General features: G+C 40.9%; 2 protein-coding genes and 2 long non-coding RNA genes across 6 annotated transcripts in view; 2 read left to right on the top strand and 2 right to left on the bottom strand.

Annotated features, from left to right (window-relative positions):
• LOC146427382 (uncharacterized) overlaps window positions 1-10,154 on the top strand; it is a 22,093-nt gene extending 11,939 nt beyond the window's left edge. The window contains exons 2-3 of one of the 3 annotated variants that reach the window (XR_014856549.1): window positions 9,231-9,671; window positions 9,921-10,154. This is a non-coding gene — a long non-coding RNA (uncharacterized LOC146427382). Of the gene's footprint in view, window positions 1-9,230; window positions 9,672-9,775; window positions 9,897-9,920 lie in introns of those variants that run through there. The other 2 variants (XR_014856548.1, XR_014856550.1) reach the window with 2 other exon arrangements.
• Window positions 1-15,301, bottom strand: part of LOC146427381 (uncharacterized) — a 21,457-nt gene extending 6,156 nt beyond the window's left edge. Inside the window, exons 1-2 of the long non-coding RNA XR_014856547.1 lie at window positions 15,196-15,301; window positions 14,476-15,135 (exon numbers count right to left, since the gene is read on the bottom strand). This is a non-coding gene — a long non-coding RNA (uncharacterized LOC146427381). The remainder of the gene's footprint in view (window positions 1-14,475; window positions 15,136-15,195) is intronic.
• On the top strand, window positions 297-5,817 carry LOC146427383 (zinc finger protein 687-like). The gene is made up of 2 exons (XM_085082674.1): window positions 297-478; window positions 5,338-5,817. The coding sequence occupies exons 1-2, from the start codon at window positions 428-430 to the stop codon at window positions 5,803-5,805; spliced, it is 519 nt and encodes a 172-aa protein (XP_084938800.1). The 5' UTR covers window positions 297-427; the 3' UTR covers window positions 5,806-5,817.
• Window positions 15,302-16,199: 898 nt separating the features above from the next.
• PI4KB (phosphatidylinositol 4-kinase beta) overlaps window positions 16,200-26,654 on the bottom strand; it is a 45,238-nt gene continuing 34,783 nt past the window's right edge. Inside the window, exons 8-11 of the mRNA XM_085082675.1 lie at window positions 24,056-24,321; window positions 21,615-21,747; window positions 20,299-20,419; window positions 16,200-16,429 (exon numbers count right to left, since the gene is read on the bottom strand). Coding sequence (XP_084938801.1) covers window positions 16,248-16,429; window positions 20,299-20,419; window positions 21,615-21,747; window positions 24,056-24,321 — 702 coding nt within the window. The 3' untranslated portion in view covers window positions 16,200-16,247. The remainder of the gene's footprint in view (window positions 16,430-20,298; window positions 20,420-21,614; window positions 21,748-24,055; window positions 24,322-26,654) is intronic.

Here is a 26,654-nt window from a genome sequence, read left to right as displayed (position 1 = left end):
AGCTTAATTCCCAAAGGAATTACGGTTTAATTCCCAAAAAAATCAAGATTTACTTCCCAAAAAATCAGAGCTTAATTCCCAAAGGAATTAGGGTTTAATTCCCAAAGGAATAACGGTTTATTTCCCAAAAAATCAGAATTTAATTCCCAAAGAAATCAGGGTAGAACTCCCAAAAAATCAGGATTGAATTCCCAAAAAATCAGAGCTTAATTCCCAAAAAATCAGGATTTAATTCCCAAAAAATCAGATTTTAATCCCCAAAACAAATCAAATTTCAGGATCTGAGCATTCCAGCCTCACCATTCCCATTTTTCCCATTTTTCCCACCTTTCCCAGGTATTGCACGGAGGGGAAGAGAACCTTCAGCAGCCGCCTGATCCTGGAGAAGCACATCCAGGTGCGGCACGGGATCAAAGTCACTGACCCCATGAGGAGCCAGGAGGTGCTCATCGCCAGGGTCGGGGCTGGAGCTGCCCAGGTGGGGAGAACCGAAATTTCGGGGGATTTTTGGGGATTTTTTGGGGGTTTTGTGGGATTTTTTTGGGATTTTTAGGGATTTATGGGGATTTTTTAGGGATTTTTGGGGGTTTTGTGGGGATTTTTGGGGATTTTTTGGGGATTTTATGGGGGTTTTTTGGGATTTTTTAGGGATTTTGGGGTTTTTTTGGGATTTTGGGATTTTTTGCAGGTTTTTTGGGGATTTTTTAGGGGATTTTTGGGGTTTTTTTGGGATTTTTTAGGGATTTATGGGGATTTTTTGGGGATTTTTGGGGGTTTTATGGGGATTTTGTGGGATTTTTTTGGGATTTTATGGGTTTTTTTGGGGATTTTTTGGGGATTTTTGGGGATTTTTTAGGAATTTATGGGGATTTTTTGGGGATTTATTGGGATTTTTTCAGGATTTTGTGGGATTTTTTGGGATTTTTTTGGGGATTTTGTAGGAATTTATGGGGATTTTTTGGGGATTTTTGGGGATTTTATGGGGATTTTATAGGAATTTTTTTTTTAATTTTTAATAGGATTTTTTGGGGGATTTTTGGGAGATTTTTTGGGATTTTTAATAGGATTTTTTGGGGGATTTTTGGGAGATTTTTTTGGATTTTTGGGGATTTTTGGGATTTTTTTTTTGATTTTTTGGGGATTTTTTGGGATTTTTGGGGGATTTTTGGGGATTTTATGGGGTTTTTTTTTTTGATTTTTTAGGATTTTTGGGGATTTTTGGGGATTTTGGGGGTTTTATGGGGATTTTGTGGGATTTTGGATTTTATGGGAATTTATAGGATTTTTGGGGATTTTTGGGGTTTTTGGGGATTTTTTGGGATTTTTTTGGGATTTTATAGGAATTTTTGGGGATTTTTTGGGGATTTTGGGGATTTTTTGGGATTTTTTTTGGATTTTTTGGGATTTTTTGGGGATTTTATAGGAATTTATGGGGATTTTTTGGGGGATTTTTGGGGGGCTTTATGGGGATTTTATGGGATTTTATAGGAATTTATGGGGATTTTTTTGGGATTTTATGGGGATTTTGTGGGATTTTTTGGGATTTTATGGGGATTTTGTGGGATTTTTTTGGGATTTTATAGGAATTTATGCGGATTTTTTGGGGATTTTATGGGGATTTTGTGGGATTTTATAGGATTTTTTTGGGATTTTGTAGGAATTTATGGGGATTTTTTTGGGGATTTTATGGGGATTTTGTGGGATTTTTTTTGGATTTTATGGGTTTTTTTGGGGATTTTTTAGGGATTTTTGGGGATTTTTTGGGGATTTTATGGGGATTTTGTGGGATTTTTTTGGGATTTTATAGGAATTTATGGGGATTTTTTGGGGATTTTTGGGGATTTTTGGGGATTTTTTTGGATTTTATAGGATTTTTTTGGGATTTTGTAGGAATTTATGGGGATTTTTTAGGGATTTTTGGGGATTTTATGGGGATTTTGTGGGATTTTTTTTGGATTTTATAGGATTTTATGGGGATTTTTTTGGGATTTTTGGGGATTTTTTGGGGATTTTTGGGAGATTTTTGGGGATTTTATAGGATTTTTTTTTTTATTTTTAATAGGATTTTTTTGGGGATTTTTTGGGAATTTTTTGGGATTTTTTGGGGATTTTTTTGGGATTTTTGGGGGATTTTTTTGCGGATTTTGGGGGATTTTTGGGATATTTTTGGGGATTTTTTGGGGATTTTTTTTGGAATTTTGGGAATTTTTGGGAATTTTTGGGGGATTTTTTTGGGATTTTGTGGGATTTTTTGGGGGATTTTTTGGGAATTTTTGGGATTTTTTGGGGATTTTTGGGGAATTTTTTTGGAAATTTTGGGGAATTTTTGGGGATTTTTTGGGATTTTTTGGGGATTTTTTTGGGAATTTTAGGAATTTTTTGGGGATATTTTTGGGGATTTTGGGGGAATTTGGGGAATTTGGAATTTTGGGGGAAATTTTGGGATTTTTTGGGATTTTTTGGGATTTTTTGGGGATTTTTTGGGGAATTTTTTGGGATTTTTTGGGGGATTTTTGGGGATTTTTGGGATTTTTTTTGATTTTTTGGGAGACTTTTGGGGATTTTTTTTGGAATTTTGGGGAATTTTAGGAATTTTTGGGAATTTTTCTGGGATTTTTTTGGCATTTTTTTGTGAATTTTTGGGGAATTTTTTGGCGAATTTTTTTGGGATTTTTGGGCAATTTTTTTGTGAAATTAGGGATTTTTTGGGGATATTTTTGGGGATTTTTTGGGGTTTTTATGGGGATTTATGGGATTTTTTTTGGATTTTTGGGATTTTTTTTAATGTTATGGGATTTTTGGGAATTCTTTTTTGATTTTATGGGGATTTTTGGGGGATTTATGGGAATTTATGGGGATTTTTGGGATTTTTTTGGGATTTTTTGGGGATTTTGGGGATTTTGTGGGGTTTTATGGGGATTTTTTGGGGATTTTTGGGGATTTTATGGGGATTTTGTGGGATTTTTTTGGGATTTTATAGGATTTTTTTGGGATTTTGTAGGAATTTATGGGGATTTTTTAGGGACTTTTGGGGATTTTATGGGGTTTTGGGGAGATTTTATGGGATTTTGGGGAATTTTTTTTAATTTTATGGGATTTTTGGGAATTCTTTTTTGATTTTATGGGGATTTTTGGGGGATTTTATGGGTTTTGTGGGGATTTATGGGGATTTTTTGGGGATTTTATAGGAATTTATGGGGATTTTTTTGGTTTTTTTGGGAGTTTTATGTGGATTTTGGGGTTTGGGAATTTATTTTATTTTATGGGGATTTTTGGGGGTTTTATGGGGATTTTTTGGGGATTTTTGGGGGTTTTATTAAGATTTTTTTGAATTTTATAGGATTTTTGGGGATTTTTTTAATGGGATTTTTGGAATTTATGGGGATTTTGGGGGTTTTTTTTAGGATTTATGGGAGTTTTATGGGGATTTTTGGGGATTTTGTGGGGATTTTTTGGGGGTTTTTTGGGGATTTTTTGGGGGTTTTATGGGGATTTTTGGGGGGTTTCCTATGAACTTCCTGTGAATTTTGTGAGAATTCTGTGTGAATTTTGCGTGCGTTTCGTGGCAATTCTGCGGGAATTCCGCCGGAATTCCAAACAATCCCGCAGGTTCATCCCAAACATCCAAACCCCAGAATTCCCTGTTTCCCACCTCTGGAATTTCCTGCGAATTTCCTATGAATTTCCTGTGAATTTCCTGTAAATTTCCTATGAATTTCCTGTGAATTTCGCTTGAGTTTCGCGGGAATTTCACAGGAATTCCACCAGAATTTCAGGGAATTCCCATTCCCCACATTCCCAGGAACAGATCATTGGAATTTCCTGGGAATTCCCTGACAATGTCGTAGGAATTTGCTGTGAACTTCCTGTGAATTTCCTATGAATTTCCTGTAAATTTCTTGCAAATTTCCTGCAAATTTCTTGCGAATTTCCTGCGAATTTCCTGTGAATTTCTTGCAAATTTCACGGGAATTTCCTATGAATTTCCTGTAAATTTCCTGCAAATTTCTTGCAAATTTCCTGCGAATTTCCTCTAAATTTCTTGCAAATTTCACAGGAATTTCCTATGAATTTCTTGCAAATTTCCTATGAATTTCCTGCAAATTTCTTGCAAATTTCCTGCAAATTTCCTCTAAATTTCTTGCAAATTTCACAGGAATTTCCTATGAATTTCTTGCAAATTTCCTATGAATTTCCTGCAAATTTCCTGCGAATTTCCTATGAATTTTCTGCGAATTTCCTGTAAACTTCTTGCAAATTTCCTTTGAATTTCCTGTGAATTTCCTGCAAATTTCCCGTGAATTTCCTGTAAATTTCCTGCAAATTTCCCGTGAATTTCCTGTAAATTTCCTGCAAATTTCCTATGAATTTCCTGTAAATTTCCTGTGAATTTCCTATGAATTTCCTGCGAATTTCCTGCGAATTCCCTGTAAACTTCTTGCAAATTCCCTGTGAATTTCCTGCGAATTTACTATGAATTCCCTGCAAATTTCCTGCAAATTTCCTGCAAATTTCCTGTGAATTTCCTATGAATTTCCCGTAAATTTCTTGCAAATTTCACGGGAATTTCCTGTGAATTTCCCGTGAATTTCCTATGAATTCCCTGCAAATTTCCTGCGAATTTCCTATGAATTTACTATTAATTTCCTGTAAATTTCTTGCAAATTTCCTGCAAATTTCCTGCGAATTTCCTATGAATTTCTAGTGAATTTCCTATGAATTTCCCGTGAATTTCCTATGAATTCCCTGTAAATTTCCTGCAAATTTCCTATGAATTTCCTATGAATTCCCTGTAAATTTCCTGCAAATTTCTTGCGAATTTCCTGTGAATTTCCTATGAATTTCCTGTAAATTTCTTGCAAATTTCACGGGAATTTCCTGTGAATTTCCTGCAAATTTCTTGCGAATTTCCTGTGAATTTCCTGCAAATTTCCTATGAATTTCCTGCGAATTTACTATTAATTTCCTGTAAATTTCTTGCGAATTTCCTGTGAATTTCCTATGAATTTCCTGTAAATTTCCTGCAAATTTCCTATGAATTCCCTGCTAATTCCCTGCGAATTCCCTGCGAATTTCCTGTGAATTTCCTGCGAATTTCCTGTGAATTTCCTATGAATTTCCTGTAAATTTCCTGCAAATTTCTTGCAAATTCCCTGCAAATTTCCTATGAATTCCCCGTGAATTTCCTGTAAATTTCCTATGAATTCCCTGTAAATTTCCTGCAAATTCCCTGCAAATTCCCTGCAAATTTCCCGTGAATTTCCTGCGAATTTTGCGTGAATTTCGCGGGAATTCCGCGGCAATTCCGCCACAATTCCCCATTTCCCCTCTCCGCAGGTTCCCGGCCGCAAGCGCAAGCTCTCCTCGGACGACTCCTGCAGCGAGGAACCCGACAGCACCACCCCTCCCTCCAAAACCCCCAAACCCTCCAAACCCCCTTTCCGCTGCCGGAAGTGCGGATTCCTGGCGGGAAGCCGCGCGGAATTCCAGGATCACATCCCGCAGCACCGCGGCGACCAAAACTCCCAACAGTGCCGCGAGTGCGGCTTGTGCTTCACCTCCCAGATCTCCCTCAACCGCCATCGCTTCATCTCCCACAAGAAAAAACGGGGAACGACGACAGATCCCGAAATTCCCGCCGGCGATGAAATTCCCGGAATTCCCGGGGAAAATTCGGGATCAGGAGGGAAGCTGAGCTGCAAGGTCTGCGGGAAAAGCTTCGACTCGCAGCTCAACCTGAAGACGCATTTCCGGACGCACGGGATGGCGTTCATCCGAGCCAGGCAGGGCAACGAGGAGAATTAGGGGGTTTTGGAGGTTTTTTTTTGGGAATTAGGCAGGGAATTCGGGAGTGGAGAGTGGTGAGGAGGAGAACTGAGGGATTGGGGGAGTTGTTCCGGGAGTTTTACCTGGGAATTTAGGCCTGGAAATGTGAGGAGGAGTGAGGAATTCCGGGAATTTTTCTGGGAATTTGAGCCTGGAGAATGGTGAGGAGGAGTGAGGGATTCTGGGAGTTTATCCAGGAATTTTTCTGGGAATTACCCTGGGAATTTGAGGCTGGAAAAGGGAGGAGGACTGAGAAATTCCGGGAATTATTCCGGGAATTGTCCTGGGAATTTGGGCTTGGAAAATGGTGAGGAGGAGTGAGGAATTGCAGGATTTTTTTCTGGGAATTATCTTGGAATGGGTTCAGGCCTGGCCTGGAAAAGTGAGGAGGATTGAGGAATTCCGGGAATTATTCTGGGAATTACCCTGGGAATTATCTTGGAATGGTTTTGATCCAAGCCTGGCAGAGATCTGAGAACTGAAGGATTCTGGGAATTATTCCAGGAATTTTATCCGGGAATTTGAGCCTGGAAAAGTGGTGAGGACTGAGGAATTCCGGGAGTTGTTCCGGGAGTTTTTCTGGGAATTTAGGCCTGGAAATGTGAGGAGGAGTGAGGGATTCCGGGAATTATCCTGGGAACTTGAGCCTGGAAAATGGTGAAGAGAATTGAGGAATTCTGGGAATTTTTCTGGGAATTATCCTGGGAATTTGAGCCTGGAAAAGTGAGGAGAAGTGAGGAATTCTGGGAATTTTTCTGGGAATTATTCCAGGAATTAGCTTGGGAATGGTTTTGATCCAAGCCTGGCAGAGATCTGAGGACTGAGGGATTCCGGGAATTATTCCAGGAATTATTCCAGGAATTGTTTTGGGAATTATCTTGGAACGGGTTCCATGGGCCTGGAAAATGGTGAGAAGAACTGAGAGATTCTGAGAATTATTCTGGGAATTATTCTGGGAATTCAGGCCTGGAGAATGGTGAGGAGGACTGAGGAATTCCAGGAATTATTCCGGGAATTTTATCCAGGGAATGGTTTTGATCCAAGCCTGGCAGAGAGCTGAGAACTGAGGAATTCTGGGAATTATTCCAGGAATTTTATCCAGGAATTTGAACCTGGAAAAGTGAGGAGAGCTGAGGAATTCTGGGAATGACTCTGGGAGTTTTTCTGGGAATTGTCCTGGGAATTCAGACCTGGAAAAGTTGTGAGAACTGAGGAATTCTGGGAGTTATTCTGGGAATTTTATCCGGGAATTTGAGCCTGGAAAATGGTGAGGAGGAGTGAGGGATTCTGGGAGTTTTTCCAGGAATTTTTCTGGGAATTATCCTGGGAATTAGTCCAGGAATTAGTCCGGGAATTTGGGAGTGGAGAGTGGTGAGGAGGAGTGAGGAATTCCGGGAATTTTTCTGGGAATTATCCTGGGAATTTGAGCCTGGAAAATGGTGAGGAGCACTGAGGAATTCCAAGAATTTTTCCAGAAGTTATCCTGAAATTCGGGCCTGGAAATGTGGTGAGGAGGACTTAAGAATTCCGGGAATTATTCCGGGAATTATTCTGGGAATTATTCCAGGAATTAGCTTGGGAATGGTTTTGATCCAAGCCTGGCAGAGAGCTGAGGAAAACTGTGGAGTTCTGGGAATTTTTCTGGGAATTTTTCCAGGAATTTGGACCTGGAAATGTGGTGAGGAGAATTGAGGAATTCCAGGAATTTTTCTGGGAATTATCCTGGGAAATATGAGCCTGGAAAAGTGATGAGGAGTGAGGAATTCCAGGAATTATTCCTAGGAATTAGTCCGGGAATTTGAGCTTGGAAAATGGTGAGGAGGATTGAGGAATTCTGGGAATTTTATCCTGGGAATTATTCCTGGAATTAGTCCAGGAATGGCGAAATTCCCGAGATTTCCCCTGGAGGGGTTGGAGTTGGGAATTTGGGATCCCAAATCCCACTGGAATTATCCCAAATTCCCGAATTTCCATGGGAATTGAGATCCCAAATCCCACTGGGATTGACCTGAAATTCCCAAATTTCCCTGGGAATTTGGGATCCAAAATCCCACTGGGATTAATCTGAAATTCCCAAATTTCACTGGGAATTGAGATCCCAAATCTCAGTGGGGTTGACCCGAAATTCCCAAATTTCCCTGGAATTTGGGATCCCAAATCCCACTGGAATTATCCCAAATCCCATGGCAATTGACCTGAAATTCCCAAATTTCCCCAGGAATTGAGATCCCAAATCTCACTGGAATTAACCCAAAATTCCCAAATTTCCCCAGGAATTTGGGATCCCAAATCCCACTGGAATTATCCCAAAATTCCCAAGTTTTCCTGGGAATTGGGATCCCAAATCTCACTGTGATTGACCTGAAATTCCCAAATTTCCCCAGGAATTGGGATCCAGGCTGGAATGATCCCAAATCCCACTGGGAAATCCCCAGGAATTGGGATTTTTTGGGGATTATTTTTTAAATTTTGGGATTATTTTTTAAATTTTGGGATTTTTTTGGGATTTGGGATTCCTCTCCCTTCTCCATGACCCCAAAATTCCCAGGAATTCCCAGAGCTGGGAATGTTTTTCCATCAAAATCCACTTTTTATTTGGTTTTTTTTTGGTTTTTTCCTGGTTTTCTTTCCCCTTTTTGGGAAAACAGTTTGAGTTTTGTGGGAAAAGGAGAATTCCAGGTTGGAATTCAGTCAGATATTCCCGAGGGATCGGGAAGAGGAAAAAAAGTGGGAAAAAGGTGGAAATTAGGAGGGAAAAAAGTGGAAAAATAGGTGGAAAAATAGGAGGAAAAAAGTAGGGAAAAGGGTGGAAAAATAGATGGAAAAAAGGTGGAAAAAAAGAGGAAAAATAGGTGGAAAAATAGGTGGGAAAAAAGTGGGAAAAAAGCAAAAAAATCTGGAAAAAAGGTGGAAAAATAGGAGAAAAAAGTGGGAAAAAAGGGGGAAAAAATTGGAAAAAAGGAGGAAAAAAGGAGATTTTTCCTTTGGCAAAGGAATCATGACCCAAAAAACCAAAATTATCAGGAATTTGGGAAAGGAATTCCCAAATTTCCCATCAGGATCAGAATTCCCAAATTTCCTATCAGGATCAGAATTCCAAATTTCCCATCCGGATTTCCTGAAGGAAAAGAGGAAAAAAATTCTCCCAAATCATGAACTGAGATTTGGGGATTTTCCAGACTTTTTCCAGATTTTCCCAGATTTTTCCATGTTCTTTTCCCAGACTTTCCCAGACCCTTTCCCAAAATTTTCCAGATCCTTTCCCAGAACTTTTCCAAGCCTTTTCCTAGATCTTTTCCCAGATTTTTCCATACCTTTTCCCAGGTTTTTCCAGACCTTTTCCAAACCCTTTTCCCTGCTTTTTCCAGACCTTTTTCCAGACCTTTTTCCAGTCCCTTTTCCAGACTTCTCCAGACATTTTCCAGACCTTTTCCCAGACTTTTTCCCAGATTTTTCCAAACCCTTTTCCATGCTTTTCTCCCAGACCTTTTCCATACTTTTCCAGGTCATTTCCCACTCCCTTTTCCAGACTTTTTCCCAGACTTCTTCCCAGATTTTTCCAAACATTTTCCAAGACTTTTCCATGCCAATTCCCAGACTTTTCTCCCAGACTTTTTCCATACTTTCCCAGTTCCTTTCCCACTCCCATTCCCAGATTTTTCCAGCCTCTTTTCCAGACTTTTCCAGGTCCTTTCCCAGACTGTTTTCTAGAATTTTCCAGACTTTTCCCCAGATTTTTTCCCAGACTTTTCCAAACCCTTTTCCAGACTATTTTCCCAGATGTTTTCCAGACTTTCCCAGCTCCTTTCCAAGTCCCATTTCCAGATTTTTCCAGACTTTTCCAGGTCCTTTCCCAGACTGTTTTCTAGAGTTTTCCAGACTTTTTCCCAGACTTTTCCCCAGATTTTTCCAAACCCTTTTCCAGACTATTTTCCAGGTCATTTTCCAGACTTTTCCAGATTTTTCCAGACATTTTCCAGGACATTTTCCAGACCTTTTCCCAGATTTTTCCATGCCAATTCCCAGACTTTTCTCCCAAACCTTTTCCATACTTTCCCAAGTCCCATTCCCAGATTTTCCCAGATTTTTTCCAGACTTTTCCAGGCCTTTTCCAACCTTTTCCATCTCTTCTCCAGCTCCTCCTTTCCCTTTCGGGATCAAAGATTCCCAAAAAAACCCCAAATCCTCCCAAACTCCTCCTTTCCGGCGCCAGAATTCCCGAAATTCCCGGAATTCCCAAAATTCATTCCCTGTGAATAACCAACCTTCCCCTTTCCCTGTAAAGCTGTAAGATACACTAAAAAAAAAAAAATCACAAAATCCAACAAGTGCTGTGCTGATTTTTGGGATTCTGTTTGGTTTGCCAGAGGTTTCTTTTGGGGTTTCCTGGTTTTTGGGGTTTCTTTCACGTTTTTTGGGGTTTTTTTCCCATTTTTGGGGTTTTTTTCCCCATTTTGTTGGGTTTTTTTCCCGGTTTTTTAGGGTTTTTCCCCCCTTTCCCCCCATTTTTTGGGGTTTTTTCCCAGTTTTTTAGGGTTTTTCACCTTTCCCCCATTTTTTGGGGTTTTTTTCCCGGTTTTTGGGGTGTTTTTTCCGATTTTTTCCTTCCAATTTTTGGGGGTTTTTTCCCCAGTTTTTGTGGGTTTTTTCCTATTTTTAAAATTTTTTTTTCCCATTTTTGGGGCTTTTTTCCCCATTTTTTTGGGTTTTTTTCCATTTTGTTGGGGTTTTTTCCCATTTTTGGGGGGTTTTTTTCCCCTTTTTTTTCCCATTTTTTGGGTTTTTTTCCCCCCATTTTTTGTTGGTGTTTTTTTCCCATATTTTGGGGTTTTTTTCCCGTTTTTTGTGGTTTCTTTCCCATTTTTTGAGGTTTTTTCCCAATTTCTGGGGGTTTTTTTCCCCATTTTTAGGGATTTTTTTTTCCCATATTTTTGGGGTTTTTTCCCATTTTTTGGGCTTTTTTCAGGTGGTTGAAGCTGCTTTGGGGGTTTTTTTAGGTTTTTTTTTTGTTCGGGTTTTTTTGGCTTTTTTCCTGTTTTTTTTAATTTTTTTTCCAGGTGGGAAGAACGGGAAAGGAAAAAAAAAAAAAAAATAAAAAATGGGAAAAATCAGGTGGAATTAGCCATTCCCAAATTTCCCGGGGCTGAAAATTCCAATCAAAAATAGAGGAGAAATTCCAAGTTTTTAATGAGGTTTAGAAGGAAAAAAAAAACCAAAAAAAATTCCCAAAAAAAAAGATGGAAAAATGGCTTTTTTCCCTTGGTTTTTCCAGGATTTCAGTGCCTTGAGGTGGATTTGGGTTTGGAGGGAGGGAGAGGCTGGAATTTTGGGAATGGGAATCCTGGAATTTTGGGGGATTTGGATCCCTGGAATTCTGGGAATGTTTCCCTGGAATTTTGGGGTTGAACCCTTGGAATTTGGGGAATTTGACCTTGGAATTTTGTGGGAATTTTCCATGGAATTTTGGGGTTGAACCCCGGGAATTTGGCCTTGGAATTTTGGGGAATGTTTCCATGGAATTTTGGGGAATGTGGCTCTGGAATTCTGGGAATGTTTCCCCTGGAATTTTGGGGTTGAACCCCGGGAATTTTACGGAATGTGACCCTGGAATTTTAGGGCTGAATCCCTAAAATTTTTAGGGAATGTTTCCCTGGAATTTTGGGAATGGGAATCCTGGAATTTTGGGGTTGAACTCCTGGAATTTTAGGGAATTTGACCTTGGAATTTTGGGGGATTGGACCCTGGAATTTTGGGAATGTGAATCCTGGAATTTTAGGGAATGTTTCCCTGGAATTTTGGGGAATTTTCCATGGAATTTTGGGATTGAAACCCTGGAATTTTAGGGAATGTTTCCCTGGAATTTTGGGGTTCAACCCCTGGCATTTCGGGGAATGTGTCTCTGGAATTTTGGGAATGTTTCCCCCAGAATTTAGGGAATATTTCCCTGGAATGTTAGGAGTTTTCTCCTGGAATTTAGGGAATGTTCCCCCCCCAGACTTTGGGGAATATTTCCCTGGAATTCTGGGAGTTTTCTCCCAGAATTTTGGGAATTTTTCCCCAGAATTTTGGGGAATGTGTCTCTGGAATTTCAGGAATTTTCCCCCAGAGTTTCAGGAATGTTCCCCCCAGAATTTCTGGAAATTTCTGGAATGTTCCCATGGAATTCTGGGAATATTTCCCCAGGAATTTCAGGAACGTTCCCCATGAATTTCAGGAATATTTCCCCTAGAATTTTAGGAATGTTTTCCCATTATTCTGGGAATGTTCCCCTGGGAATTTCAGGAATTTTCCCCAGAATTTTGGGGAACATTTCCTCTAGATTTTCAGGAATATTCCCCTAGACTTTCAGGAATATTTCCCTGGAATTTCAGGAATATTTTCCCATTATTTCAGAATGTTCCCCCAAGAATTTCAGGACTTTTCCCCGGAATTCTGGGGAATGTTTCCCCAAGATTTTCAGGAATGTTTCCCCTGGAATTCTGGGAATGTTTCCTTGGGAATTTCAGGAATATTTCCCCAAAATTTCAGGAATGACCCCCCGGAATTTCAGGAACATTCCCCCTAGAATTTCTGGAAATTTCTGGAATGTTCTGAGAATGTTTTCCCTAAGATTTTCAGGAATGTTTCCCTGGAATTTCAGGAATTTTCCCCAGAATTTTGGGGAATGTTTCCCCTAGATTTTCAGGAATGTTTCCCTGGGAATTCCAGGACTGTTTCCCTGGGAATTCCAGGACTTTCCCCGGCATTCCGGAAGGTTCTCCAGGCGCACGGCGAGTGCAGCGCGAGGCTCTCAGGAATTCTTTATTCTGTAGGAATTCATTCATGAACTCATTAATTCATTCATTCATTAACAACTCGTTCATTAACTCCATTAAACTCCAGTGGTTTCGCCCCTGCTGTGCCCTGCGGTGATTTGGGATTTTTCCGGGATTTTTTTCCTTTTTTCCCAGGATTTTTGGGGTTTTTTTTTTCCCGGGAAAACCCCTTGGGAATGAGGGGGGGAGGGGAGGGGGGCGTGGCTTCGGATTCGTCCCGAAATTTTGGTCCTTTTTGTCACTTTTTTGTCGCTTTTTTGTCACCTCCTGGTGTCTCCGGAGATCCTGCTGAGGCGGAGGGGAAAAAAATAATGGGAATTTTGGGGTTTTTGGAATGGGAAAAATGGGATTTGGGGACATTTTGGGGACATTGAGGGACATGGAGAGGACATTTGGGGGGACATTGGGGACACGGAGGGGACAAAGGGACCTGAGGAGACACTGAGTGAGGGACATTTTGGGGACATTTGGGGACATTGAGGGACATTTTGGGGACATTGGGGGGACATGGAGGACACTGAGGGGACATTAAGGGGACATGGAGAGGACATTTTGGGGACATTGAGGGGACAAAGGGACATGAGGCGACACTGAGGTGACATTTTGGGGACATTGAGGGGACATTTTGGGGACAGGAAAGGACATTGGAGGACATTTTGGAGACATTGGAGGACATTTTGGGGACATTTGGAGGGACATTGGGGACATAGAGGGGACAAAGGGACATGAGGAGACACTGAGGTGACATTTTGGGGACACTGAAGGGACTTGGGGGACATTGGTGGACATGGGGAGGACATTGGGGGACATGAGGTGACATTTTGGGGGCACTGAGGGGACACTGGGAGGACAAAGGGATATGAGGGGACATTGGGGGACACTGGGGTGACACACTGAGGGGACATTGGGACATTTTGGGGACACTGAGGGGATGCTGGGGACATTGGGGACACTGAGGTGACATTTTGGGGACACTGGGAGGACATTGGGGGACATGAGGTGACATTTTGGGGACATGAGGGGACACTGAAGGGACATTGAGGGACATTGGGGGACACTGAGGTGACACTGGGGGGACATGAGGGGACATTGGGGGGACACTGAGATGACATTCTGGGGACATGGGGAGGACATTGGGAGACACTGAGGTGACATTTTGGGGACATGAAGGGACATTGGGTGGACATTGGGGACACTGGGGACTCTCAGAAGGGAAATTTGGGATTCCAGAGGGAATTGGGGGATTTGGGATTTCCTCTCACCCCACATGTCCATCCCGTTCCCATTCCCGGGGGATTCCCGAATTCCTGGAATTGTGGGAATATCGGGAATGCCAACGGGAATCCTAATGGGAATCCCAATGGGAATCCTAATGGGAATCCCAATAGGAATCTCACCCAAAATCCTAATGGGAATCCTAATGGGAATCCCAATAGGAATCTCACCCAAAATCCTAATGGGAATCCCAATGGGAATCCTAATGGGAATTCTCAACCTGGAGGGAATCCTACCTAAAATCCTAATGGGAATCCCAATGGGAATCTCACCCAAAATCCCAATGGGAATCTCAATGGGAATTTCTCAATCTGAAGGGAATCTAACCCAAAATCCCAATGGGAATCCCAATGGGAATCCTAATGGGAATGCTAATGGATAATCCTAATGGGAATCCCAATAGGAATCTCACCCAAAATCTCAATGGGAATCCTAATGGGAATCCCAATTGGAATCCTCAACCTGGAGGGAATCCAACCCAAAATCCCAATGGGAATCCCACATGGAGGGAATCCAACCTGAAATCCCAATGGGAATTCCCGACCTGGAGGGAATCAACCCAAAATCCCAATGGGAATTCTCAACCTGAAGGGAATCCTATCTAAAATCCCAACAGGAATCCCAATGGGAATCCCACATGGAGGTAATCCAACCTAAAATCCCAATGGGAATTCTCAACCTGAAGGGAATCCTATCTAAAATCCCAACAGGAATCCCAACAGGAATCCCAATGGGAATCTCACATGGAGGTAATCCAACCTAAAATCCCAATGGGAATCCCCAAACTGGAGGGAATCCTGCTTAAAATCCCAATGGGAATCCTAATGGGAATGCCAATGGGAATGCCAATGGGAATTCCCAACCTGGAGGGAATCCAACCCAGAATCCCACCTGGAATCCTAACGGGAATCCCAATAGGAATTTCACCCAAAATCCTAATGGGAATTTTCAACCTGGAGGAAATCCAACCCAAAATCCCAATGAATCCAAATGGGAATCTTAATGGGAATCCCAATAGGAATGTCACCCAAAATCCCAATGAGAATCCCACTGGGAATTCTCGACCTGAAGGGAATCCAACCCAAAATCCCAATGTGAATCCTAATGGGAATCATAATAGGAATCTCGTCCAAAATCCCAATGGGAATCCTAATGGGAATGTCACCCAAAATCCTAATGGGAATCCTAATGGGAATTCCCAACCTGGAGGGAATCCTACCTAAAATCCCAATGGGAATCTTAATGGGAATCCTAATGGGAATCCCAATGGGAATCTCACCCAAAATCCCAATGGGAATCTTAATGGGAATCCCAACGGGAATCTCACCCAAAATCCCAATGGGAATCTTAATGGGAATCCCAATGGGAATCTCAACTGGAAGAAATCTTACCTAAAATCCCAATGGGAATCCTAATGGGAATCCTAATGAGAATCCTAATGAGATTCCCAATGGGAATTCTCAACCTGGAGGGAATCCAACCCAAAATCCCAATGGGAATCCCAACAGGAAGGAATCCAACCTAAAATCCCAATGGGAATCTCAATGGGAATCCCAATAGGAATTTCACCCAAAATCCTAATGGGAATTTTCAACCTGGAGGGAATCCAACCCAAAATCCCAATGGGAATCCCAATGGGAATGTCACCCAAAATCCCACCTGGCCATACCTGAGGAGCTCAGGAGAGGGAATTCAGGAATTCCAGGGATTCCCAACCGTCAGGAATTTGGGAATTCCAGGGATTCCCAACCTTCGGGAATTCATGAATTCTGGAATTCCAGGGATTCCCAACCTTCAGGAATTCATGAATTCTGGAATTCCAGGGATTCCCAACCTTCAGGAATTCGGGAATTCCAGCATTCCAGGAATTCCCAATCTTTGGGAATTCTAGCATTCCAGGGATTCCCAACCCCATTCCCATCCCCCCTTCCCAGCCCCCAACATTCCATGGGATTTGGGACGAATTCCCGGGAATAACACTGTGAAAAAAAGGGAAATTCCCCTCCCCATCCCCATCCCCATCCCCATTCCCGCCTCGTTTTCCGCATGATCCTCTCAGGATTTTTTTCCGGAATTTTCTTCCCCCCCGCTCGGCTTCCTTTGCCCGTTTTTGTTCGTTTTCCACTTTTTTTTTTTACGGAATTTCTACGGAATCCTCTCTTCATTTTGTTTTTTTCCAGCAGCAGAGTCTCAGGCCCAGGAAGGACTTTTTTCCCCTCAAAGCTGCTTCTCGGGATTTTTTTTTTTCCCGGGAATTTTTTTCTTTTTTTCCCGGGGAATTTTGGGAATTTTTTTTCCGGGAATTTTTTTTTTTTTTCCCGCTCTGGAATTTCACATGATGCCGTTGGTGAGGTACTGGAAGCCGTCGTAGAGTTTGGTGGTGATTGACCTCATGGAACCATCGACCATCTGCTCCACCAGCAGCTGCAGCTGCTCCTCCGTCAGGTTCATGTGGAATCGCTCCTTCAGGTGGCGGATGGTGGAGGAGCCATGGAAACACGGGAGCTGAGAGCCTGGAAAATGGGGAAAAATTGGGAATGAGCCTGAAAAATGGCATGGAAAACCTTGGGAGAGTTGGGAATGAGGAGTTGGAATGAGGGGATGAATGGGAATGGGAGGAATGAGCTCCTTGAGGTGGTGGATGGTGGAGGAGCCGTGGAAACACGGGAGCTGAGAGCCTGGAAAATGGGGAAAAAAATTGGGAATGAGGGGTTGGAATGCATGGTGGGAATGAGGGGAGTGAATGAGAATGAATGGGAATGAATGGGAGAATGATAGAATGAAGGAATGAATGGAAATGAATGGAAATTAATGGGAATCAATGGTGGGAATCAATAGGAATCAACAGTAATCAATGGGAATGAAAGAGAGAATGAGATAATGAATGGGAATGAATGGCGGAAATGAATGGGAATCAATGGGAATGAATGAGATTCAATGGGAATCAATGGGGATGAATGGGAATGGGAGGAATGAGCTCCTTCAGGTGGCGGATGGTGGAGGAGCCGTGGAAACACGGGAGCTGAGAGCCTGGAAAATGGGGAAAAATTGGGAATGAGCCCGAAAAATGGCATGAAAAACCTTGGGAGAGTTGGGAATGAGGAGTTGGAATGAGGGGATGAATGGGAATGGGAGGAATGAGCTCCTTGAGGTGGCGGATGGTGGAGGAGCCGTGGAAACACGGGAGCTGAGAGCCTGGAAAATGGGGAAAAATTGGGAATGAGCCTGAAAAATGGCATGGAATGGGGGGAAAACCTCAGAGGATTTGGGAATGAGGAGCTGGAATGAAGGGAATGAGCTCCTTCAGGTGGTGGATGGTGGAGGAGCCGTGGAAACACAGGAGCTGAGAGCCTGGAAAATGGGGAAAAAAATTGGGAATGAGTGGTTGGAATGCATGGTGGGAATGAGGGGAGTGAATGAGAATGAATGGGAATGAATGGGGGAATGATAGAATGAAGGAATGAATGGAAATCAATGGGAATGAATGGGAATCAATGGTGGGAATCAATAGGAATCAACAGGAATCAATGGGAATGAAAGAGATTCAATGGGAATCAATGGGCATGAATGGGAATGGGAGGAATGAGCTCCTTCAGGTGGCAGATGGTGGAGGAGCCGTGGAAACACGGGAGCTGAGAGCCTGGAAAATGGGGAAAAATATTGGGAATGAGCCCAAAAAATGGCATGGAAAACCTCAGGGGAGTTGGGAATGAGGAGTTGGAATGAGGGGATGAATGGGAATGAATGGGAATGGGAGGAATGAGCTCCTTGAGGTGGTGGATGGTGGAGGAGCCGTGGAAACATGGGAGCTGAGAGCCTGGAAAATGGGGAAAAATATTGGGAATGAGCCCAAAAAAATAGCATGGAATGGGGGGAAAACCTCAGAGGATTTGGGAATGAGGAGCTGGAATGAAGGGAATGAGCTCCTTCAGGTGGCGGATGGTGGAGGAGCTGTGGAAACACGGGAGCTGAGAGCCTGGAAAATGGGGAAAAAATTGGGAATGAGCCCAAAAAAATGGCATGGAATGGGGGGAAAACCTCAGAGGATTTGGGAATGAGGAGCTGGAATGAAGGGAATGAGCTCCTTCAGGTGGTGGATGGTGGAGGAGCCGTGGAAACACAGGAGCTGAGAGCCTGGAAAATCGGGAAAAATTTGGAATAAGTGGCAATTGGGAATTGGGAAAAATGGCATGGAATGAGAGGTTGGAATGGTGGGGAAAAAGGGGTTAGAACTGGAGCAATGGGGGGAATGAATGGGAATGAATGGGTGAATGAATGGGAATGAATGGGAATGAATGGGAATGAATGGCGATCAATGGGAATCAATGGCAATCAATGGCAATCAATGGCAATGGAAGAATAGGGGAATCAATGGGAATGAATGGGGAATCAATAGGAATCCACAGGAATCCACGGGAATCAATGGGAATGAATGGGAATCAATGGGTATCAATGGGAATCAATGGGTATCAATGGGAATCAATGGGAATGGAGAAATGGAAGAATGAATGGCAATGACTGGGAATCAGTGGGAATCATTGGAAATCTATGGGAATCAATGGGAATGGAGAAATGGGAGAATGAATGGGAATGAATGGAGGAATCAATAAGAATCCATAGGCATCAATGGGAATGAATGGGAATCAATGGGGATGGAGAAATGGGAAAATGAATGGCAATGAATGGGAATCAATATGAATCAATGGGAATCAGTGAGACTCAATGGGGATGAATGGGAATCAATAGCAATCAATGGGAATAGAGGAATGGGGGAATGGGGGAATCAGTGGGAATGAATGGGCATGAATGGGAATCAATAGGAATCAACAGGAATCAATGGGAATGAATGGGAATGAATGAGAATCAATAGGAATGGAGAAATGGAAGAATGAATGGCAATGAATGGGAATCAATAGGAATCAACAGGAATCAATGGGAATGAATGGGAATCAATAGGAATCAACGGAAATGAATGGGAATCAATGGCGATCAATGGGAATCAATGGGAATCAATGGGAATGGAAGAATGGGGGAATCAATGGGAATGAATGGGGAATCAATGGGAATGAATGGGGACTCAATGGGAATGAATGGGGAATCAATAGGAATCCACAGGAATCAATGGGAATCAATGGGAATGAATGGGAATGGAGAAATGGAAGAATGAATGGCAATGACTGGGAATGACTGGGAATGAATGGGAATGAACAGAAATCTATGGGAATCAATGGGAACGGAGGAATGGGAGAATGAATGGGAATGAATGGGAATCAATAGGAATCAACAGGAATCAATGGGAATGATTGGGAATCAATGGGCATGAATGGGAATCAATGGCAATCAATGGGAATTAATGGGAATCAATGGAAATCAATGGGAATCAATGGAAATCAATGGGAATGGAGGAATGGAAGAATGAATGGCAATGAATGGGAATCAATAGGAATCAACAGGAATCAATGGGAATGAATGGGAATCAATAGGAATCAATGGGAATCAATGGAAATGAATGGGAATCAATGGGAATCAATGGGAATCAATGGGAATCAATGGGAATGGAAGAATGGGGGAATCAATGGGAATAAATGGGGAATCAATGGGAATGAATGGGGAATCAATAGGAATCCACAGGAATCAATGGGAATCAATGGGAATCAATGGGAATGAATGGGAATGGAGAAATGGAAGAATGAATGGCAATGACTGGGAATGACTGGGAATGAATGGGAATGAATGGGAATGAACAGAAATCTATGGGAATCAATGGGAACGGAGTAATGGGAGAATGAATGGGAATGAATGGGAATCAATAGGAATCAACAGGATTCAATGGGAATGAATGGGAATCAATAGCGATCAATGGGAATCAATGGCGATCAATGGGAATCAATGGGAATCAATGGGAATGGAGGAATGGGAGAATGAATGGCAATGAATGGGAATCAATAGCAATCAACAAGAATCAATGGAAATCAATGGGAATGAAAGGGCATGAATGGGAATCAATGGGAATCAATGGGAATCAATGGCGATCAATGGGAATAAATGGGAATCAATGGGAATCAATGGGAATCAATAGGAATCAATAGGAATCAACAGGAATGAATGGGAATGAATGGGAATGAATGGGAATGAATGGGGGAATCAATAAGAATCAATGGGAATCAATAGGAATCCACAGGAACCAATGGGAATCAATAGGAATCAACAAGACTCAATGGGAATGAATGGGGGAATGAGGTAATGAATGGGAATGAACGTAGGGAATGGGAGACTCGGGAAAATTGGGAATCCATTGGGTTTGGAATGAGGCTGAAGACCCCAGGGCTGCTTCCAGCTGGCCGGAAATTCCAGGAATTTTGGGGATTCTGGGAATTCTCACCCTGCTGCATGATCTCCACGATCTGCACCACCTTGTCCATGTGCTTCCTGGCTGCAATCAAACCCTGCAGCATCAGCATCTTGTAGTAGTTGAACATGTCGCCGTCCAGGCCTCCCATCACCTGGAAAAAATGGGAATTTCCATCACAATTCCATCAAATTTTATTAAATCCCATCAAATCCTATCAAAAGCCCACAAAAATCCTGTTAAAATATCATTAGATACCATCAAATCCCATTAAATCCCATTAAAATCCTATTAAATCCCATGTACTAGTTGAACATGTCGCTGTCCAGGCCTCCCACCACCTGGAAAAAAGAGAATTCTGGGAAATTCCATCAGAATCCCATCAAATCCCATGGAAATCCTGTTAAAATCACATAAAATCCCCATTAAAATCTGATAAAATCCCATTAAAATCCTATTAAAATCCTATGTAGGAGTTGAACATGTTGGCCAGGCCTCCTATCACCTGGAAAAAAATGGGAATTCTGGGAAATTCCATCACAATCCCAGCAAATTTTATTAAATCCTATGAAATCCTATTTAAATCACGTAAAATCCCCTTTAAAATCTGATAAAATCCCATTAAAGCAAAATGCAAAATCCTATTACATCCCATTAAAATCATATTAAAATCCCACTAAAATCCCATTAAATTCCATTCCCATAAGATCCAATAAAATCCCATAAAATCTCACTAAATCCCATTATACAAAATTCCACTAAAATCCCATAAAATCCCATAAAAACCCAACAGTCAGGAGTGGGAAAAATCCGGGAATTCTGGGAATTTCTGGACTCACATCCACGAATTCCGAGGTGAGTTTGAAGGCGGAAGTCTCAAATCCCAAATTTAATCCCATTAAATCCCATTGAAATTCCATTAAAATCCCACAAAGTCCCATTAAAATCCATAAAATCACATTAAAATCCCATTAAATCTTATTAAATTGCATTAAAATCCCAATCCCATAAAAGTCTATAAAATCTCAATAAATTCATTAAAATCCCATAAAAATCCCATAAAATAAAATCCCAATGAAATCCCAATAAAATCCCATTAAATCAAATAAAATCCCATAAAATCCCACTAAATCCCATTAAATCTTATTAAATCCCATTAAATTCCATTCCCATAAAACCCCATAAAATCTCAATAAATTCATTAAAATCCCATAAAATCCCAATAAAATCCCAATAAAATCCCATTAAATCAAATCCCAATAAAGTCCCTCTAAAATCCCATAAAATCCCAACAGGCAAGAAGTGGAAAATCTGGGAATTGTGGGAATTGTGGGAATTTCTGGACTCACATCCACGAATTCGGAGGTGAGTTTGAAGGCGGAAGTCTCGAATCCCAAATTCCGGGGGGAGCTGGAGAGGATGAAGCCAAAGTCGATGTGGATGATGTGACCTTCGGCGTCCAGCAGGATGTTCCCGTTGTGCCTGCGGGGGAAATCCCGGGAATTCCGGGGAATTCCGGGAAATTCCATTAAATTCCATGAAATCCCATCGAAATTCCATGAAATCCCATTAAAATCCCATTGAATTGCATTGAAATTACATTGAAATGCCATTAATCCCATTGAAGTTCCATTGAACTCCCATTGAAATTCCATTGAAATCCCATTAAATCCCATTGAAATTCCATTGAAATCCCATTGAAATTCCATTAAATTGCATTGAAATTCCATTGAAATCCCATTGAAATTCCACTGTAATCCCATTAAAATCCCAATAAATCACATTGAAATTCTGTTGAAATCCCATTGAAATTCCATTAAAATCCCATTAAATTGCATTGAAATTCCATTGAAATCCCATTAAATCCCATTGAAATTCTGTTGGAATCCCATTGAAATCCAATTAAAATTCCATTGAAATCCCACTGAAATCCCACTGAAATCCCATTAAATCCCATTAAAATCCAAGTGAAATCCCATTAAATTGCATTGAAATTCCATTAAATCCCACTGAAATCCCATTAAATCCCATTAAAATCCCAGTGAAATCCCATTAAATTGCATTGAAATTGCATTCAAATCCCATTAAAATCCTGTTAAAATTGCATTGAAATTCCGTTGAAATCCCATTTAATGGCATTAAAATCCCATTGAAATCCCATTAAATCGCACTGAAATTCCTTTGAAATCCCATTAAAATGCTTTGAAATCCCATTAAATCCCATTGAAATCCCATTGAAATTCCATTCAAATCCCATTAAATCAAATCGAAATTCCATTGAAATCCCATTGAAATTCCATTAAATCCCATTGAAATCCCATTAAATCGCATTGAAATCCCATTGAAATTGCATCAAAATTCCATTGAAATCCCATTAAATCACATTGAAATTCCACTGAAATCCCATTAAAATCCCATTAAATCCCATTGAAATTCCCTTGAAATCCCATTAAAATCCCATTAAATCCCATTGTAATCCCATTAAAATCCCATTAAATTGCATTGAAATTTCATTGAAATCCTACTGAAATCACACTGAAATCCCATTGAAATCCCATTGAAATTTAAAAAATTTTAAAAATCCCATTCAAAAAATCAAATAAAATACAAAAAATTCTGTAAAAAATCCCAAAAATCAAAAAAATTCCATAAAATCCCCAAAAAAATCGCAAGAATAAAATCCCAAAAAAATCCCAAAAATCCCATTAGTTACCTATCCTTGACCTGCAGCAGGTAGCACACCAGGCAGTACCCAGCACAGCTCCTGACAAAATTCCCATAAAATCAAAAAAATTTCCCATTAAAAAAAAAAAAAAATCCAAAAAAAATAAAAAAACCTCCAAAAAAATCCCAAAAAAATGCCAAAAAACCGCCAAAAAATCTCAAAAAAAATTTAAAAAAATCCAAAAAAATCCCAAAAAATCCCAAAAAACTCCAAAAAATCTGAAAAAAAAATCCCAAAAATCCCAAAAAAATCCCCAAAAAAATCCCAAAAATCCCATTATTTACCTATCCTTGACCTGCAGCAGGTAGCACACCAGGCAGTACCCAGCACAGCTCCTGACAAAATTCCCATAAAATCCAAAAAATTTCCCATAAAATAAAAAAAAATCCCTCGAAAATCCAAAAAAAATGGAAAAAAAATCCCAAAAAATCCCCCAAAAATCCCAAAAAAATTTTAAAAACTCCAAAAATCCCAAAATTCCAAAAACCAAAATCCAAAAATCCCAAAAAATCCCAAAAAACTCAAAAAATCCGAAAAAATCCAAAAAATCCCAAAAAACCCCCAAAACTCCAAAAAATCCCAAAAATCCCAAAAACTGCCTAATCCAATTTTTAAAATCCAAAAATTTAAAAAAATCCCAAAAATCCCCAAAAAAATCCCACAAAACCCCCCAAAAATCCCAAAAAAAATCCCCAAAAAACCCCAAAAATCCCACTCCTCACCTATCCTTGACCTGCAGCAGGTAGCACACCAGGCAGTACCCAGCACAGCTCCTGACCAAATTCCCATAAAATCAAAAAAAAACCCCACAAAAATAAAAAAAAATCCCAAAAAATCCCAAAAAATCCTCAAAAAATCCCCAAAAACTCTAAAAATCCGAAACTCGAAAAATCCCCCAAAAATAAAAAAAAAAAAAAAAATCCCAAAAAATCCCAAAATCCAAAAAAAATCCCAAAAAAAACCCCAAAATCCCCAAAAAATGCCAAAAAAAAAAAAAAAAAAATCCAAAAAACCCCCAAAAATCCCAAAAAATCCCAAAAAACCCCAAAAAATCCCACTCCTCACCTATCCTTGACCTGCAGCAGGTAGCACACCAGGCAGTACCCAGCACAGCTCCTGACAAAATTCCTCTGGGCAGTAAGGAACGATTCCGTGTTGTAATTCCCGTGTTCCTGCAGGAAAAATTCCAGCAGCGACAGCAGCGATTGCTTCTTGATCTGATGGATGGAGACGGCGTTGAGCACGGGCTCGATCATCCCGCTGTCGGCTGAGATCACCAGGATCTTGTAGGGTTTGATCCACAGGGGAACTCGTTCCTGTTCCCAGATGGACTGCAAAAAAAATGGGAATTTTGTCAGAAAAATCGGGGAAAAAAATGGGAATTATGTCATGGAAATGCATTGGGGAAATGATAAATTCCCCATAGAGCAGAGGTTGGATCATGGCAAGGTTGGCTGAGATCATCAGGATCTTGTAGGGTTTGATCCACAGGGGAACTCGTTCTTGTTCCCAAATACTCTGGGAAAATATGGGAGAAAACGGGAAAAAAATGGGAATTTTATCGGGAAAATTGGGAGAATTGAATGGGAATTCCCCATAGAGCAGAGGTTTGATCATGGCAATGTCGGCTGAGATCACCAGGATCTTGTAGAGTTTGATCCACAAGGGAACTCGTTCCTGTTCCCAAATACTCTGTGAAAATTTGGGAATTTTATCAGAAAAATCAGGAAAAAAATGGGAATTTTATCAGAGAAATGGGGAAAAATGAATCGGAATTCCCCACAGAGCACGGGTTGGATCATCCCGCTGTCGGCTGAGATCACCAGGATCTTGTAGGGTTTGATCCACAGGGGAACTCGTTCCTGTTCCCAGATGGACTGTGGGAAAACAGGAAAAATTTTGGGAATTTTATCAGAAAAATCGGGAATTTTATCAGTAAAGTATCCGGAGATATGGACAGGAATTCCCCACTGATCATCCCGCTGTTGGCTGAGATCACCAGGGTCTTGTAGGGTTTGATCCAGAGAGGAACTCGTTCTTGTTCCCAGATGGACTGTGGAAAAATATGGGAAAAAACGGGAAAAAAATGGGAATTTTATCGGGAAAATTGGGAAAATTGAATGGGAATTCGCCATAGAGCAAAGGTTTGATCATCCCGCTGTCGGCTGAGATCACCAGGCTCTTGTAGGGTTTGATCCACAGGGGAACTCGTTCCTGTTCCCAGATGGACTGGAAAAAAAATGGGAAAAAACGGGAAAAAAATGGGAATTTTATCGGGAAAATTGGGAAAATTGAATGGGAATTCGCCATAGAGCAGAGGTTGGATCATGGCAATGTTGGCTGAGATCACCAGGATCTTGTAGGGTTTGATCCACAGGGGAACTCGTTCCTGTTCCCAGATGGACTGGAAAAAATTTGGGAATTTTATCAGAAAAAATGGGAATTTTATCAGAAAAATCGGGAAAAAAAAGAGATTTTTATCATGGAATTCGCCATAGAGCAGAGGTTGGATCATGGCAATGTCGGCTGAGATCACCAGGATCTTGTAGGGTTTGATCCACAGGGGAACTCGTTCTTGTTCCCAAATACTCTGGGAAAATATGGGAAAAAATTTGGGAATTTTATCAGGAAAAATGGGAATTTTATCAGGAAAATCCAGGAAAAAATGGGAATTTTATCATGGAATTCTGTCAGGGAAAGCAGAAAAATGGGCAAAAATTCCGTCAGGGAAATCTGAGGGGATTTTGGGGAATGTGAATCCTGGAATTTTGGGAATTCAGTCCATGGAAACTCCTTAGGAATTCTTTATCCTGTAGGAATTAATTCCATTAAATTACAATTTTTTCACATCTGAATTTTGCTTTTTTTCCCAGAAAAATCAATGAAATGAAGGGAAAACAACCAGGAATTCCCTCAGGGATCACAGAACATTCTGGAAATTTTGGGAATTTTTTGGGAATTTTAGGGAAAAGTCTCACCTGGAGCTATTCCATCAATTAATCAATGCGAAACTCCAATTTTTCCCTCTAAATTTCGCTTTTTTTCCCAAAAAACCCAACAAACCACACAGAAAACAACCAGGAATTCCTTCAGGGATCTGAGAGGATTTTGGGGAATGTGAATCCTGGAATTTTGGGAATTCTCTCCATGAAAATCTCCTTAGGAATTCTTTATCCTGTAGAAATTAACTCAATTTTTCCCCTAAATTTTGCTTTTTTTCCCAGAAAAAGCAATGAAATGAAGGGAAAACACCCAGGAATTCCCTCAGGGATCACAGAACATTCCAGAAATTTTGGGAATTTTTGGGAAAAGCCTCACCTGGAGCTATTCCATTAGTTAATCAATGTGAAACTCCAACTTTTTCCCCCAGAATTTCACTTTTTTTCCCAAAAAACCAACAAACCACACGGAAAACAACCAGGAATTCCCTCAGGGATTACAGAACATTCCAGAAATTTTGGGAATTTTTGGGGAATTTTTGGGAAAAGCCTCACCTGGAGCTATTCCATTAGTTAATCAATGCGAAACTCCAATTTTTCCCCTAAATTTCACTTTTTTTCCCAAAAAACCCAACAAACCACACAGAAAACAACCAGGAATTCCTTCAGGGATCTGAGAGGATTTTGGGGAATGTGAATCCTGGAATTTTGGGAATTCTCTCCAT

This window comes from Lichenostomus cassidix, chromosome 25 (genome assembly GCF_008360975.1).
Source record: "Lichenostomus cassidix isolate B80296 chromosome 25, HeHo_3.0, whole genome shotgun sequence".
NCBI lineage: Eukaryota > Metazoa > Chordata > Aves > Passeriformes > Meliphagidae > Lichenostomus > Lichenostomus cassidix.
The sequence above is the reverse complement of the archived record's forward strand: the minus strand, read 5'-3'. Positions and strand labels throughout refer to the sequence as shown.